Source organism: Blennius ocellaris, assembly GCF_963422515.1.
Source record: "Blennius ocellaris genome assembly, chromosome: 9".
NCBI classification, from domain to species: Eukaryota; Metazoa; Chordata; class Actinopteri; order Blenniiformes; family Blenniidae; genus Blennius; species Blennius ocellaris.
In genome coordinates, this window is record NC_137658.1 from 16,761,884 (window position 1) to 16,777,372 (window position 15,489).

At 40.8% G+C, this 15,489-nt stretch overlaps 1 protein-coding gene across 1 annotated transcript in view; it reads right to left on the bottom strand.

The window, feature by feature from the left end:
* Positions 1–1,139: 1,139 nt before the first annotated feature.
* The window catches only part of gabra2b (gamma-aminobutyric acid type A receptor subunit alpha2b), a gene marked incomplete at both ends in the record, with an annotated part of 31,655 nt that continues 17,305 nt past the window's right edge, over positions 1,140–15,489 (bottom strand). The window contains 4 exons of the mRNA XM_080501842.1: positions 1,140–1,448; positions 2,629–2,831; positions 4,002–4,154; positions 14,240–14,383. Of these exons, the coding sequence (XP_080357968.1) occupies positions 1,140–1,448; positions 2,629–2,831; positions 4,002–4,154; positions 14,240–14,383 (809 nt within the window). The remainder of the gene's footprint in view (positions 1,449–2,628; positions 2,832–4,001; positions 4,155–14,239; positions 14,384–15,489) is intronic.

Sequence of the window (15,489 nt, forward strand, 5' to 3'; positions counted from 1 at the left end):
AAAGCGGAGCTAAAAACAGTAAAATATCAGATTGACACTATTAACGTGAGCAGAATGAATGATAATGTTACTCCATATCTGCTGGCGTTTGCTATAAATTATATACTCAACCGATATAAATATTACATAAGGCGTTGCTTTGTCAGGTCCGTATGTCTCATTATGTCAGATGCCTCTACTAACGACACTATGGATGTTTATAACAACTCATGTGAAAAGACCACACCCCCTAACTATTATTTAACACAAATGCTACGTTTAAGGGTTATTAAGTCCAAAATGACCCACAAAACACTTGTACAAACTTTGAAAAATATGCATCTTTTTGTCATTCTGTTGATATTTTTTTGTAAAACTGTGAGAACGACAGTGTCACGCGCACATTTTTGCTAATTTTCACAGCCTTTTTGCCTCGGGGGTGTAAATCTGGAGGTCAGTGCAGCCCCATACCTGTAGTCAAAAGAGAGTAAAACAAGTTTCACACAGCAACAATATAGTACAAGTGTGTTTTTGCATCGGCTTGGACAGAAAAGAAGAGTCAGACCACTATTGTGTGGAAGGGAAAGAAAGAAAAAATATAACAAGTCTCTTTCACGCAAACTCAAAAACCCAAAAATATATATACAGTGTGTATGTGTGTGTATTTATATATATATATGACCTATATATATATATATATATATATATATATATATATATATATATATATATATATATATATATATATATATATATATATATATATATATCTCGAAGTGGGTATTACCAGCAAAATTCAACACACTTAGAAGAAATTGTAAATAAAATGTATGTGATAATGTTTATGTGTTTACTCCTCATTGGATTTGTATGTACAGTGGCCATATACTGTAACTGGAAACATACTTTAAAAGGAAATATGCACTCTAATCAAAGTAACCGCACGATATGTCACCATGAAACCATGAATATAAATATACATACACATTTACAAAAGCCAATCTTTTCAAAAGTGCTGCAGACAGTGTAGAAAACAGGCGGAGATAGAGGATCACACTGCAATCCAGGACTTCACTCTGCAAAGGTATGTGTGTACACAGTTGCTGGAGGTATTTGGTTCATCACGCGGCCCCTGGACCACAAGCCATCAAGGCTGGTCTCTAATTGGAGGGGACCATGTCCTTTATAACGGGTTCTCTGTTTAGGTAAGTGGCCCAGTAGACGAGGTTGAAGCTGCCAAAGAGGACCGGGAACAAAATCCGTGACATCCTGTCAATTTTGCTGACGCTGTTGAATGTCTTCTTGCTGTCCGGGGCCTTTCCGTCCGCTCTGGGCTTGTTGGGATCTATGGCGCCACCTTTGGCGATGGTTGGAAGCGTGCTGGAGTCCTTATTGATGTTGGGAGCGTAGTTGGCTACCGCTACAGCGTAGGCATTATTCTTCTTCACGATGGACGCTCTCTCTTTTTTCTGTTGAGAGACCGGAAAGGATCAGGTGCGGTGCAGAAGCAATCTGTCTGGTTGTCACCTATCCATGAATTTAAAATGCATGGAAATGAAGATGGCTGCAGATGAAGTCGGGTAATGGATCAGGTACTTTTTGTCAGACCAAAAGCCGGTGGATGTCGAATAAGTCAGTACTTTGTGAAGATTCACAGAAAATTCTGAGCTTTTCAACACTTTCACGGACGTTCACAGATCATGAGATATAGGTGAAGGTTGACAATACCACAAACAGTGTGTATTGTTGATTATTCATGTTATTTAAAACATGACGTTTCCAGAAAAGCCTGTTACCATTAATTATTTCATTGATATGAGCAATACTCCAAAGAGTGCCCTCTTGCGGGTGTTGCATTTATGACTGGAACAATGAAGGCCAATATAAGGACAAGATGGCTGTAAATCACCGAATGGGTAAACTGGAATACACTTTCCAGAATCTAAGGCAGATGCGGAGCTCATTGCTTTGAGTTTGAAGACTCCTGTCTTTGTATGATAGTGGCAACAGGCTTGAAACCACAGTTCTTGGTAGCATTAGCCATGTAAGTAATGTTGAAGATATAAGTCTGATGTGTGGTTACACTGAGCAGGTCAACAGCTCAATATTTAATGATTTACAAAAACCTTTCACACAATATCCCCCTGCTGTATGAATTATTTTGCTGCACTCAGTAGTCAACAGACAGCAAAAAAGACAAATACCCAAATGACTGGATTCATCCTGGATCAATAAACAGTGTAAAGCAGCGAGATTACATGTCACACATGCACTCATGTTCCTATGTGCAGAGGCGGAACAGGACCGACTGAATCTACAAAAGGTAAATGTGTCACTCTTATACGAACTGGGAAATTATTTGGCTCATTGGCAATTTCAAATTTCACTCGACTTCATTTATATTCTTCACTGATACATTGAGTTTCACAGTTTGTCATTTTAATGTGTCTGTTTGCTAATTACTCCTCCAAACACGTTGCAGCACTTTGGCTCCATTTGTGGCGGGTTGCAGGATCCATTAACGCCGTTTCCCTCCACTTTGCACAATCGCCTGCTTTAACGCGCAGTCGTCCTCAACGTACAGTACAATGCCAATGAATTCGCCCTGAAAATGGAGCCTGTCAGAAGACATGTTTTCTTCTTCATTACCTTGTCAGTCACCACGCTCTTTCCGTCCCAAGCCCAGCCGCGTTTTGTGAAGTAATTGACGGTGGCGAACTCGATGAGGGCGGAGAACACGAAGGCGTAGCAGACGGCGATGAACCAGTCCATGGCGGTGGCGTAGGCAACCTTGGGCAGGGAGTTCCTGGCGCTGATGCTCAGCGTTGTCATCGTGAGCACAGTGGTCACACCTGGAAACGAGCCAAACACACCCATCATGCAGATCCATCTTCTGTTCCTGCTGTATAAGCTATGAGCTGAATAGTACACGTCAGTAATGTAGCAGGTTTGGAAACAAGCAGGCGTGCATAAAAAGCATCAGCTTTGCATTTTTACGTGTGTAAAAGCGCAATCTGAGAGAATTCCTGGTGTTTTAAAGTGTCCAGCAGTTTGTCAGAAACAGGTGCAGACCACATTAATTCCAGAATGACCATCACGTCGTCAGCCAGCGACAGATTTTACACTCATGGCTTCATTTAATGGTGACGTGAACGTGAGTGCAGAGGGTGAAAATCCTGATTTCTGATGTCACAGTGTCAAATAGACATCAGGTGAAAATGTGATCTGCGGCAATGTTGAGAATCGTGATACCACTTTATCCCTAATTTACACCTCGCTCTTGTTTTCCAGTCCCACGGTTCCCACTAGTAACAGAGACAATTCCGCAGACGGAGGGATATGCAAACACATGGGTAAGCCTTCCATTCTGAATTATTCCTTGACCTCTACATGTTGTTCTTTAACCAGTCTGAGGCGATTTAAATTATTTTTTTTCTTTTCTTTTCTTGTTTCTGACCAGCAACAAGTCAAAGCAGCATCAAACGAGGTTCAAAAGCAGGGAGAGCTCCACTTTTCTCTTTATCCTTATTTCTCCTGTCTGTGAGCCAGCCTTCATGACGGACCATGTGTATGAATAACTATCAGACATTAGAGAGACATGTTTGAGAGGGTATTTCGCCTTTTCAGCCAGTCAATACAAAGCTGGAACCAGTTCAGTGGCTCCTGCAGGAACTGGGTTAAACTGCTCCTGTGTTTATCTGAGCCAGGAAGCATTAGGACAATCACAGCCACCTACAGCATGAAACCTGTAATTAAGTTACTCAACCATTAAATATGGACGAGTGGATGATCATTGTATTTACTGTCACCGCCGCGAAGAGAGGAAATCACTTATCCATCCACATGGATAAGTGATTATACACACATTTCCACTCACCGCAAGAGGTCGGCCTTCGTCGAATGTCCAAATATTGGCAGTAATGTTTAGAAATCTGAGCTGAGCCTGAAAGTGAGTGTGAGTCTATACAAAGCTCTGTGTAACCTGTGTGTCAGCGCTCGGGGCGGCGCTATCGGCTGCTTACCAAACACAGTGCGGGCCGGCACCGACTCTCTGTTGAGCCAGAAAGACACTTGAGACAGGATGACGGTCATGATGCATGGGAGGTACGTCTGGATGACAAAGTAGCCGATCTTCCTCTTCAGATGGAAATGAGCTGTCATCACCGTGTATTCACCTGCCAAGACAACAATCAGGGTCAGTCTCAAAAACCCACTATGCAAATTCCTCCGCTGCCGTGTGACATCTAGAGTACTTTTAATTACCCGTCTGCACTCGTCTGAGAAGTCTCTGCTCACCGTTGATGTGTGTTGATCTCCACTACAGGCTTTTCCTGACTTGAGCAAGGTAAAAACGACGTCTGCTTCCCGGGGAAAACCCCTGCTCTAACAAGTGGCTTTGCTTAAAATGACCCAGTATGAGAAGGAACACACAATGTCTCAGTTTTAACCCTCATTTGCGTATATTTTACAGCAAACTGGTGGCTTTTACAAATATCTAAAGCTCCTAACTTTTGTTTCCCACCCGAAAAGCATCAAGGCTGATTGTAGTACCACTTTTTTTTTTAAATCTTTAGTGCTGATTTGATCTCATCTGGATCTGTGTGCTTGGTTTTAACACCTTTTATTATTTATACTTTTACTCTGGTTCTCATTGAGTTTTATGAAAACTGCACAATAAATGTTATTATTATGATAATCATATAAATCAGACCACGCGGTGGAGCAGTGGGTGGTGCTCCCGGTATCGGACCTGGCTTGTTTTCCGCCCTGGGCGCTCGCGAAGAACGGTCAAAATCCGCCACTTCACCTCACACTGAGGTCATGGATTCAAATACAATTTCATTTTAGGGTAGATCTTTAACAATGAGTGTCCTTGAGTACTTATTTTCAGTACATTTAACAACCCTGATTCTGGCATTAAACAAAAAATCTATTTGACATAAATCGTAGGAAATTATTAAATCGGCTATGGTAATCATGATGGCAAATTAGTACAACTGACCCACACGATAATGTATTGATATAACTAATAAAATATATCCCCCATCTAAATACTTACTATATACATTTGTATTTATTTCCCCTACACTCTGCTCAGGCCTGCTCTTTGTATATTTGTTAAGATTGGAAATAAAAATGCCACAGCCACTGCAATTAATATTTTATAACGCGGCCAGTAAAAATTGATGTGCTTGTGTGAGCATCCATGAAATCGATGAGACGCTGCAGATCTCCTATAAACATTATCATTATTGCCTGAACTGCACAGATTTTTTTAATTTTTTTTTGCAATTAATGGAACACTGGCTCTTATTAACAAAAGGACTCCACCTTTTTCTCGCCATCCCAAAGAGTGTGGACTCTTGCTGCCTCACGATTCGTGACTAAAACAATATCAACGAAACTAACATGAGGCCAAAGCCGAGTGTATTTCAGACTGAATGAGTGCATGAGTCAAGTATTTGAACCCACACAAACTATCAGAGACAATATTAGTCAAATTGAAGTCGGCAGGCCCACACCACCCAGCGTCCTGATTACTTATGTAATTAACATCGCTGAGACGTTACGCAAGATTGCAGCTTGTGGAGGCCTAAGCGGGTCTTGGGCGTAGATTAGACGGCCCACTGCAAGTGTCCACTGTGAATGCCTGAAAGAATAATCCGTCCATAGATGCAGAAGTAGGCAGCGCGATGTGCTAATAGCTGTCAAGGCCGGGAAACGGTGCCAGTGCTGCAGAAGCAGGCAGCCATTCCAAATGGAAGATATCTCAAAGAGAAGCCAAGATGAGACGTGAGAAGAAGGAGAAGGAGGAGAAGAAGAGGAAGAAGAAGAAGAAGAAGAAGAAGAAGAAGAAGAAGAAGAAGAAGAAGAAGAAGAAGAAGAAGAAGAAGAAGAAGAGGGAAAAAAAATGTGTTACCCATGGCAACAGAACAGAGAAACATAGCTCATTTGCTGCGATTTTGAAATGAAGGCCTTGATACACGCTGCCACTTGGCATGAGGGAAGTCCTTTTTCAGCAGTGTGGGAAGGAGGGGGGGGCGGAGGATGGGGGTGTCAATTCCATGGACTAATCCCAAAAGATTTTTTTTTTTTTATTCCTTCCTTTCTTTCATAGCGCTGCATTCGTATTGCCTGTGTTCTCAGCAGTTATGTGAAGACTAATTCTTTCTCTGTGGCGCACACACACACACACACACACACACACACACACACACACACACACACACACACACACACACACACACACACACACACACACACACACACACACACACACACACACGATTTAGAGGGAATTGAGTGCGCTCTTGGTACCCTATGGGGCTCTACATCTTCTGTAATTTAATTTGCATCCCGGTCTCGATGCCTGTATTGAGGGATGAGGTGTGTGTGTGTGTGTGTGTGTGTGTGTGTGTGTGTGTGTGTGTGTGTGTGTGTGTGTGTGTGTGTGTGTGTGTGTGTGTGTGTGTGTGTGTGTGTGTGTGTGTGTGTGTGTGTGTGTGTGTGTGTGTGTGTGTAAAAAAAAGGGGGGGTACAAGTGAGGAATTCGTAGTTGAAATTCCTCTGTGATCGTCGCCTCACTGTGAGCGAAGACAACAATCACAGCATGAAGATGGTAATCGCCTCATGTTTGCTACAGATGTGGGAAACAGATGTAAGGAACAAGGTTCCCTGCTGAATGGACAGAAATATCTCCTTCACACATGCACGGCATGACTTGACGGGTATTTATCCTACAGGAAAACACTGTGGTCGTCATTCCCATTGTTCAAGGCCATGATGTGCTGTGATTTTGGCTAATTAAAAACTGGTAAATTCTGGAAAGAATAGCTAAGTTTGCCTCCCGACAACACTTTAGGTTGGTCGTCATAAATATTAGCAATTAAAAACAAAAAGTATGGATGGATGTTTTAAAGAGGCAAACTTGAGTTGAGTGATGCATCATGCAAGTGTTTGGTCACAGCACATATATAACACCCCAAAGTAATCACATTATAGTAATGATGAAAAACTAAATTCTATTTAGTCAAGCACTATAAATATAATTTCTAATCATAAATACACAAATATCTACACAATACTGTGCTTTTTGTTTTGTTCTTTAAACAAAATACACTCTTAGTGGAAATGAACAGGGATCTGGACACATCTCAGTAATGACAATTTACCTTGTTGTTTGATAGCTAATTTTGTAAATTATAATAGAGTGATAAAAAAGGACACGTAACTCAATGTTAGATTTCATTTTCTTTTTGAAGTCCATAATAAATAGTCTGTGTTAGATGTTTTGGGGAAAAAATTACTTGGATGTGCTTATGAAAGTGTCATGGGAGTCACCTAAAAAATCCTGCTGAGAAAAGACCGAATGTACGAATGAAGTAAATACTGGTTGGGTGTAATTTGTTATTTTGATGTGGAAAAGAAAATGTAAAATAAGCAAAAACAACTTGTAATAATATAATGGAATATATATATATATAAAGAACGTACCGTGACACAGCTGCTCTAACCTCAGATACTCTACGCTGCGTGTGAGGTGAGACTTTCACTTCTGCTCAGGTCATGGACTTCTATCTATAATGCATGCAGTTACACAAAAACCATTTCACACTGCTCACCGAAACAAGGGGGGATTCTAGAAAGCGTCTCTCTCTCTCTCTCTCTCTCTGAGTGCTCCGAGGTAACGAGTCCCACACAAACAAATGTATGGCTGAACCGTGGAATTTATTTATATATACTTTTTGTAGTGGTTGCATTTTTTTGGGGTCCGTCTTATGCAAGATGTCCGTCGCTGTGAAGCCGCAGAGCACGCGCACGCTCATTCGTGCCAAATGACCTAGTTTGCAAGTACGCTACACCAAACACTGACACACTGGTAATGAATGATTAATTTAAAGTCAGCCAATCAGATAATGTGGAGTGACTAGTTAAACAAGAGAAACAGTCACTGGCAGGCATTCTGCCTTTCTACCAAGGCATCAAACATCACTTAACCTAGATAGAGGCATTTGGTGCATGAAAGGGTATTCCTACTCAATGAAGCCGAGGCAGGGATTCCCTTGATAGTGGATTGCGGTCACGGGGGAAATACTCTATGCTGGTAATTGATACCTGAAGGGAGGCAGTGGGGGAAACCCTTCACTGCTTCCCAAACAAGTTATAATTTCGACCTTTGAGTTCATCTTTGCGCTCCTCCTTTATGAGGAGAGACAATCTCCCACATCATTCTAATAGATATGATCCTGCATTGTGAAATGAAGAAACTGTTTCTCGGCGCTGTCACCCACACAATCCTGAGTACAGAAAAGCATGAGGAGTTCCAAAAAATGAAAACTGGAGCATCTTCAGAGAAAAAAAGGAGGTCTCACTGCACATGCTCGGACACATAAAGGAAGCGTCTACTGTAACTCCAGAAGCTTTGCAGAGCCTCCCACTCTTCCCTCAAGTACACTGTTGAAGTTTGGAGCCGATAACCCGAAGGTCGATATTTTCCAACAGGCACAAACTCCTGGAACTCTTTCATGATCATCAAATGTAAGCTATAAACCGGCATGCACACTATTCGCATTTTCCTTGAAACTTCAGAGCCTGGCCACACTGTATTAAACCTATTTACAATGAATTGCTCTTCGAATCAGTGACGATCGCTCTGCAGAGGAAACTCATTCAACCTGGCGTTCATGCAGATCTCATTCAAATGAAGAATAGTAAAAAGTGTCTCCATGCCGGGAAACAAAACACACTGTACATCTTTCAATCGACCTGAGAATAGTGTAGTAAGAAAGAAGAGCCAGCCTACCCAGTTCTCACCACTATAATCATCCGTGGTATCGCTGTCCTGCAAGAACTGCGTTTCAAAAGGCTTCTTCCGTTCATGTTTTCTTTACGACGACAATGAGAGCATGAGGATAGATCTCCAAGATCTCTCTTCAGTGTTATGTCATTATTTTGGGGTTCACCTCACTGGCAGCTCTACACATTCATTTTCATCACTGTTGTTTTTACTGACATGACTTAATTACTCTTCGCGTTAGCTACATCAAAACAGACACATCTTCCTTCATAGTCCATTTATGAGTTTTCCCAGTGGGAATGCATATAAATGTCTTGGATTTGTTCCGAGCTAATTGTAACTACAACGGTGCTCAACGTCACTGAAAACGTTGTTGAAAACGCTCAAGGTCCATATCAGTGTCAATGGTGAAAACGGCACTTTCCTGAAGCTGATACTGCACAGGCGCACCACGGTCACAGTGTTAGAGTGTACTGTACTCTGCGTGCATTCATAAGTGGTTTGAGTACAGGAAAAACAGCACCCACTAGTGGTCAGTTGTTTATATGCTTCCGGTCATTGTTTTTAAAATGTTGCGAAACTTTTCTGAAACGAAAATGCAAACACTTGGAAAGTTGTGGTGTAAACTGGGCTTTAGCTCAATGGAAAGCTAAGTTAGTCACCACCTAACCACCTAAGTTTAGTCACTACCGAACCTTCAAAATGTGTTGTGAGGTGCATGTGTTTTTATTTCAGGAAAGGTCGACATCTACATGGCAACATTTTCGACAACAATGTCTGTTTACATAGAAATGGCAGAAATGACGACAAAAAATGTAGTTTTCATGTTGGCCCACTAGTGGGTGCTGTTGATTGTTTTTGTAGTGACAATACACACACACGCACAGAGAATAATAGGCCTTAAACATTAACAATAGGAGTTTACAGATGATTTGTGTAAGTGTACGATTGTTACCACGGTGAGTCTCAATTATAAATCTACCAAGTCTCAGGAGCATATGGGCTGAGAGTCATGACACTCTGGAGACAAAGTTTGTTGTTCTTGTCCATCTTCCCGAGTGTGTGCTGAAGAAGTATTTTCTACAGCTGTGGAGCACATGTGCTCAGTTGTTCATCTACATGGCAAATGAGCCCGAGTGTTTTCAAACAATAGAGTTTCTATAAATTTACACCGAAACAGAGTTGGTGCCTTTTCAAAAAGTCCCACCTTGGAAGCCTTTTAAAAAAGGTTGCATTTTAAGTAACTCTGAGCACCATTGTCGTGTAAACGGACGCCCAAACCGCGGCAAAAGTTTTGTGTTTTCACTTGAAAACGTCGTCGGTAGGCCCTTAGTTACCCTGGTCTACATATTTATCGAACAGCAAAAACCACAGTAATTCCATACGTTCTTTTGTTCTCAATAACATTGACTTCGAAATGAATTAAGTCAAATATTTACTGGAGCACAACTTTGAAAGTCTTACTTTAGAGGAGAACCTGAACGTGTTAAACTGAGTGATGTGATAACCAAGACTTTGTAAGAATCTCATGTTTATGTAACTCTGCCGGTTGAGCATCAGAAGAATCCCCATCTATGAAGCTAGTCCTTGACTTTTTTGTTAATTGATTTAAAAAAAAATCTTTTTGACAGGGTATCTCCAGGGTTCAATCGTCTCACGAGATCCAAGCCTATATATGGTTGTCATAATACTGTGGTTAAAAAGTTGTGCACCCACTTCACTTTGGCATTCAGTCAAGTTCAATAAAATCTTGCCCCACCAAGTATTTACATATAAAAATGCCACTGCATGTAATGACTAGAATTGTTAGTAGCTCATCTAAACGTACTAACAATGTGAAATAATGCATATCAAAGGAAGCTTAATTGGCTATTTCTTTCTTTTATTTGACCAATGAGGCCGAAATAAAATACTTTAAACTATTACATGCTTGTCCGACCAAGTACAATTTTCAAATTAACAGCCATTGCTTGGCAGTAAAAGCTCTGTAGAGTTTCCTTCCGCCGTGCCCCACGATGTGGCCTCGTTTTAGAATATAAGTGGCTCTCAGCCTTTTGGTCTCCGACTATAGAGAGACATCACCTGCACCCCTCCATCAAAGGTGACATACATATTACATGATTCTGTGAGTCGTGAGCACTTCTATCCAAAGATGGGACCGGTAAGAGGTCCTACAACTCTCACCACAATGAAACACAGATTCAGAAACATCTGAGGGGGACAAATGAAGCTGTGACCCGCCACCGAAGGGTCCCGATCCTCAAGTTGAGCACTGCTGGTCCACATCACTTGTGTTCTGTCATGCTTCTTGTTTAAAAGCCTGATTCATAAGGCCTTTGTGACTTAGGGGGTTCAAAAGCCTTATATGAGTACTTTATGATTAGCTTGTGCAGTAACATGTATTGTTACCATGACAACATGCACTGTCTGTTGTATTTCGTTGATCCACTGAGTGTATTTTGAGGTCCTTTAGATACATTATTATCATTATGATTATTATTATTATTGATGCTCAGAGATATGTTGCTCTGCTCTGTCTCGGCTGATAAATGGTGCGTTGTACCACAGAGGCCCTCTCTGCAGCGAGAGTTAACCGACCACGTCCGCAGCCATCACATCTACATGCTCTGATCTGCCGGCCTATTTATTGCGTGTGCTTTGCTTCTGTTACTGCTGCTCCACTCCACCCAGCTTCCACCTGCTCCGGTTCTGCACTGTTTGTACACCACCTGGAGGGTATTTATTTCTAAGTTAATAACCACTGGGGGATTATTTGCCATGGTCCCTGCATGTTATTTTTTATTTTTTTCCCGCCGCGCTGTGTATTTCATTCTGCTCTGCCGTGCTGCCACAGCAGGGGGCCTCGCCGAGACGAAGGTCCATATTACGGAGACAATTCGAATTTCCATTTTTATTCGCCGATTAGCTTGATAGTTTCTGACAGAATTCAACTTTAAATATTGGGGAAATTAATGGCAAACAGCAGAAGATGGCAAGTTTCTTTTCCGATGCATTAAAATCTGTTTGAATACCTCCCAAGATCTGTAAATGCCCTATTGTCTATTCAGAGCCTTCAAATTCCCCGCACAGCCCACTTCATCGTCTGTTCTGCTTATAGGCGTCATGCAATCTGCTGTCACTGGATGTCAGGTCCCTTGTTCCACCCAGGATAAGAAAGAAAACAGCTTCCAACCTTCTGTCGCCTCTCCAACAGGAAGCCTGGATGTCTCAAGAATGCACATCCAGACTCCAAACCTTTTAATTTCTCATGAATTACAAGCACATTTTGATCTAATCTTGTGAGTTATTCCTCCGAGCAGCTAACTTCCTGGACAGTAATCGTGTTGCTTTCATCTTCACGCATACAGGGACACATATAGGCTTGTGTGTACACAGTCTGCCCTCGTTTCTTGGCATCCGTGTTGGTGGGTTTGCATGAGATGTGCGGCGTCTATTTTTAGCTCTCATTATCTCCTTCTTTTATAGTATAGCATTGGTTCTGTGTATTTGTGTTCTTTGTTTTCTGTATTCACTTTGAGAACAATATGCTTTTTAAATGATTTTTTTTCCCCTTAATAATTCAACTTCAGTCTATAATTCGATGCCTGATTGTCTTGGAAAGAATGTATTTTCCGTCTCTGTGCCAAACAGAACTAATAAAGCCTTGTGACAACGTGATGTGGATTCGGCACATTGAAGTGTGTTGTGTTCACTTGAGTCAGTCCCATAGATGTAAGTAATATAGAACCAATGAGTGACTGAGTATTTTAGACTAAACACATACAAAGACCAATATACAGTATATAATTAAGGTCATTACTAAAATAAGTTCTTTTTGGCAAAAAAAAAAAAATCTTTAATAAACTGGGTGGAACTGTCATCAAGGTGCCTGATATTGTTGCTATGGCAACCAGTAAAATATATCAAATATTTAAGTTAGTGTGTCTAAATCTAACTATTTCATGACATGTATATGATCACCATCATGATGTAGTCACTCAATGCATCACTTTTTCTTCCCCACTGTACTATATTGTAACATAATATACCAAAATGGTATGCACGATATAGCTGTGCACGCCCCCTGTAGGACCAAAATGTCATTACACTTAATCAGAGCGCTTATAGGAGAGCTCTCCAAAAAGTCAGTATCAGATAGGTTCAGACTCTTATGTAAGTTTGTCTGAGGATAACATCATTGGGGTCTGTAGCTGATGTGGCCAACATTGTTTTCATAACCTCCAACTTAATGAACAACTAAAATTTCCCACAGTATCACAAGCTCGATTCCAACACCTTTTTCTTTCAATTTATGTCTGCCATATGAACAAAGGGGAAGCCACCATCTGAACTGTGAACATATAAAGAAGCTTTCACAGATGTCCAGTATCTTCACTTTAATATTTCTCGTCTTAAAAACTAAAATATTTTTCCGTATTGAGTTATTGTCACATTATTAATTAATTCAGACCACAATGGGCAAGTGTCAGTTTCACAGCTTATGAGAAGAAATTAACATCATTTGAATTCTAAATGCTCTGTAATTACAAAACAAAATCAAAACAGAATTACATTTTTTTCATTAATTTACTTGGAATATGTCCGATATGTCCTTAATGTAGAAGTGATTGATCACAACTTTGAGTGAAAATGAAATTGTTCTGCCCTCACAAAGATTGGCCTTAAGTTGTGGTCACACTTCTGTTTATTTCACACCTTATTGTCGCTTTAAGATCCTTATTTTACCCAAAGGTATTCATATTGACCATTAGGGCAAAGAGTGTACTGTGTGTTTCACCTCTAGCGTGACAATTTTTCATTCATTTGCTTTTGTGGCCACTACAGAAGAAGACGATCCTCCCTTTTTTCCTATTTCTCCATAGAGTTTTTCTGACATACAAATCCAGCATATGAAAATCTACCCTGCATTCTTCCCTAAAAATGAGAGGTTTCAAAAAGAGAATGCAGCAACAGCTCACCTGTCATTCAGCTCTTGGGTCTCCAGCCCATACTAAAAAGCAGATTAACAAAGTATAGAACTCAGGATGCCAAATCCCCGATTTGTGCTGGATCTTTGTCATGCAGAGGAGGCCAGAACAAACATTTCTCTGCATTTTCCGAGCCAAATAAAGTGAGTAACAAAAAGAGGAAAGTTAGCGAGCGCTTCACAGTAAGCCATGGCCGCCTCCTATCATGTAGGAGGCGGACGAGCTCAACATCCACCCAAACAGGCACAAAATCACAGTGTGATTTTCACACCGAAACTGAGTTGAAGATATTTAGGTTGCTGATTCCACAAAACTAATCCAAAGGAAGCCAGAGATGTCCTTAACAACTTACATAAGAAACACCTGGAGAGACACCCTCTGTCCTCCATCTGACTTGGTTTTTTTTTTTTTTTTTCAGCTTTACATCAGAGGAGTCATGCTGTGGATTTGATTCCATCCTGGCGTTCAAGCCTACCTGTACTTGACTTGATGGTCTCTTGTCCGACCGTTTGCCCCAGCAGGTCGTACTGGTTGAGGCGGGAGTTCTCCCCTTCCACCACCACCGAGTCCGAGGCGTTTCGGGTCCAAGCGTAAGTCACTTCTGAGATTGTGTAGGCATCTAAAAAGAGAGGAAGATAATAAACCCATGGAGAGGAGAGGGAGAGGACGCTGCTATTAACCATGTTTTTAAAGAAATGATCATCGAGATCTAAATCTTGAAAGAAAGAAAGAAAGAAAGAAAGAAAGAAAGAAAGAAAGAAAGAAAGAAAGAAAGAAAGAAAGAAAGAAAGAAAGAAAGAAAAAGAAACACTACACTGTTTTTATTGCTGGATTACTAAAAGAAAACAATTTCTGCAGAGAGAAGGGGGAAAAAAAATCTCTCCATGGTTGAAGATGTCATTTGTAAAACACCAAGAAGCAATCGATGCTTGGTGACATTTGCCCTTTTCAATCACTCACAGCAAACACTGGAAATGAAATCCGAAAGCTTGTCTGATGAAATAGAAAGACCTCCCCACCCCCCTTACATATTTTTAGTTTAATGCGTTGAATGGAAACATTCTGCCAGTCGTGTTGTGCAAAAGACTGTTAAGGTAGCAAACCAGCAAAGAGATTAGTGTGGAACTGTTGTCGGTCACCATATAAATGCACTGAAGCCAAGTAGGGGCATTTAAATGATATGAGAAGTCAAGGCATTTCAGACCTGACCCGACATGTTATGATGATAATAATTCACAATCTTTTGATTTTAACATCTTCGAAACAGCAACAAGCAGAACAAAAAAAAAAAAATCCTCATCCAAATGTAATGCAGCCATAGCAATAACAATGTATTGTACTTTCTTCTAGGAATATGTTTGGATGAGTTTATTGCCATTTCACTATCATCATTCCATTAACTGTGCTTCCTTCATATCTCTTCAGATGGCGATGCGTGTTTAGTTTGGACGGAAGGGCCACTGTCAGAAATGTGAGCCATGCATTTTAGCTTACACGTACCTGGGTCTTCACAAAAACGGATATTTCCCCCTTCTGCGTTTATGTTTAAATGTGCAGCCGAAGAATATCTCCATTTTTTTAAATACCTGGTTACGTGTAAACGTGGCCTCAGTGCTCAGGCTGATTTCTTTGGCCAAAGAACCAGTGAGGAAAAGAAGTAGAAAGACAAAAAAACCACAAAAAAACCCCAACATAAAGTAAAAGAAAGAAAGCATTTTACTTAAA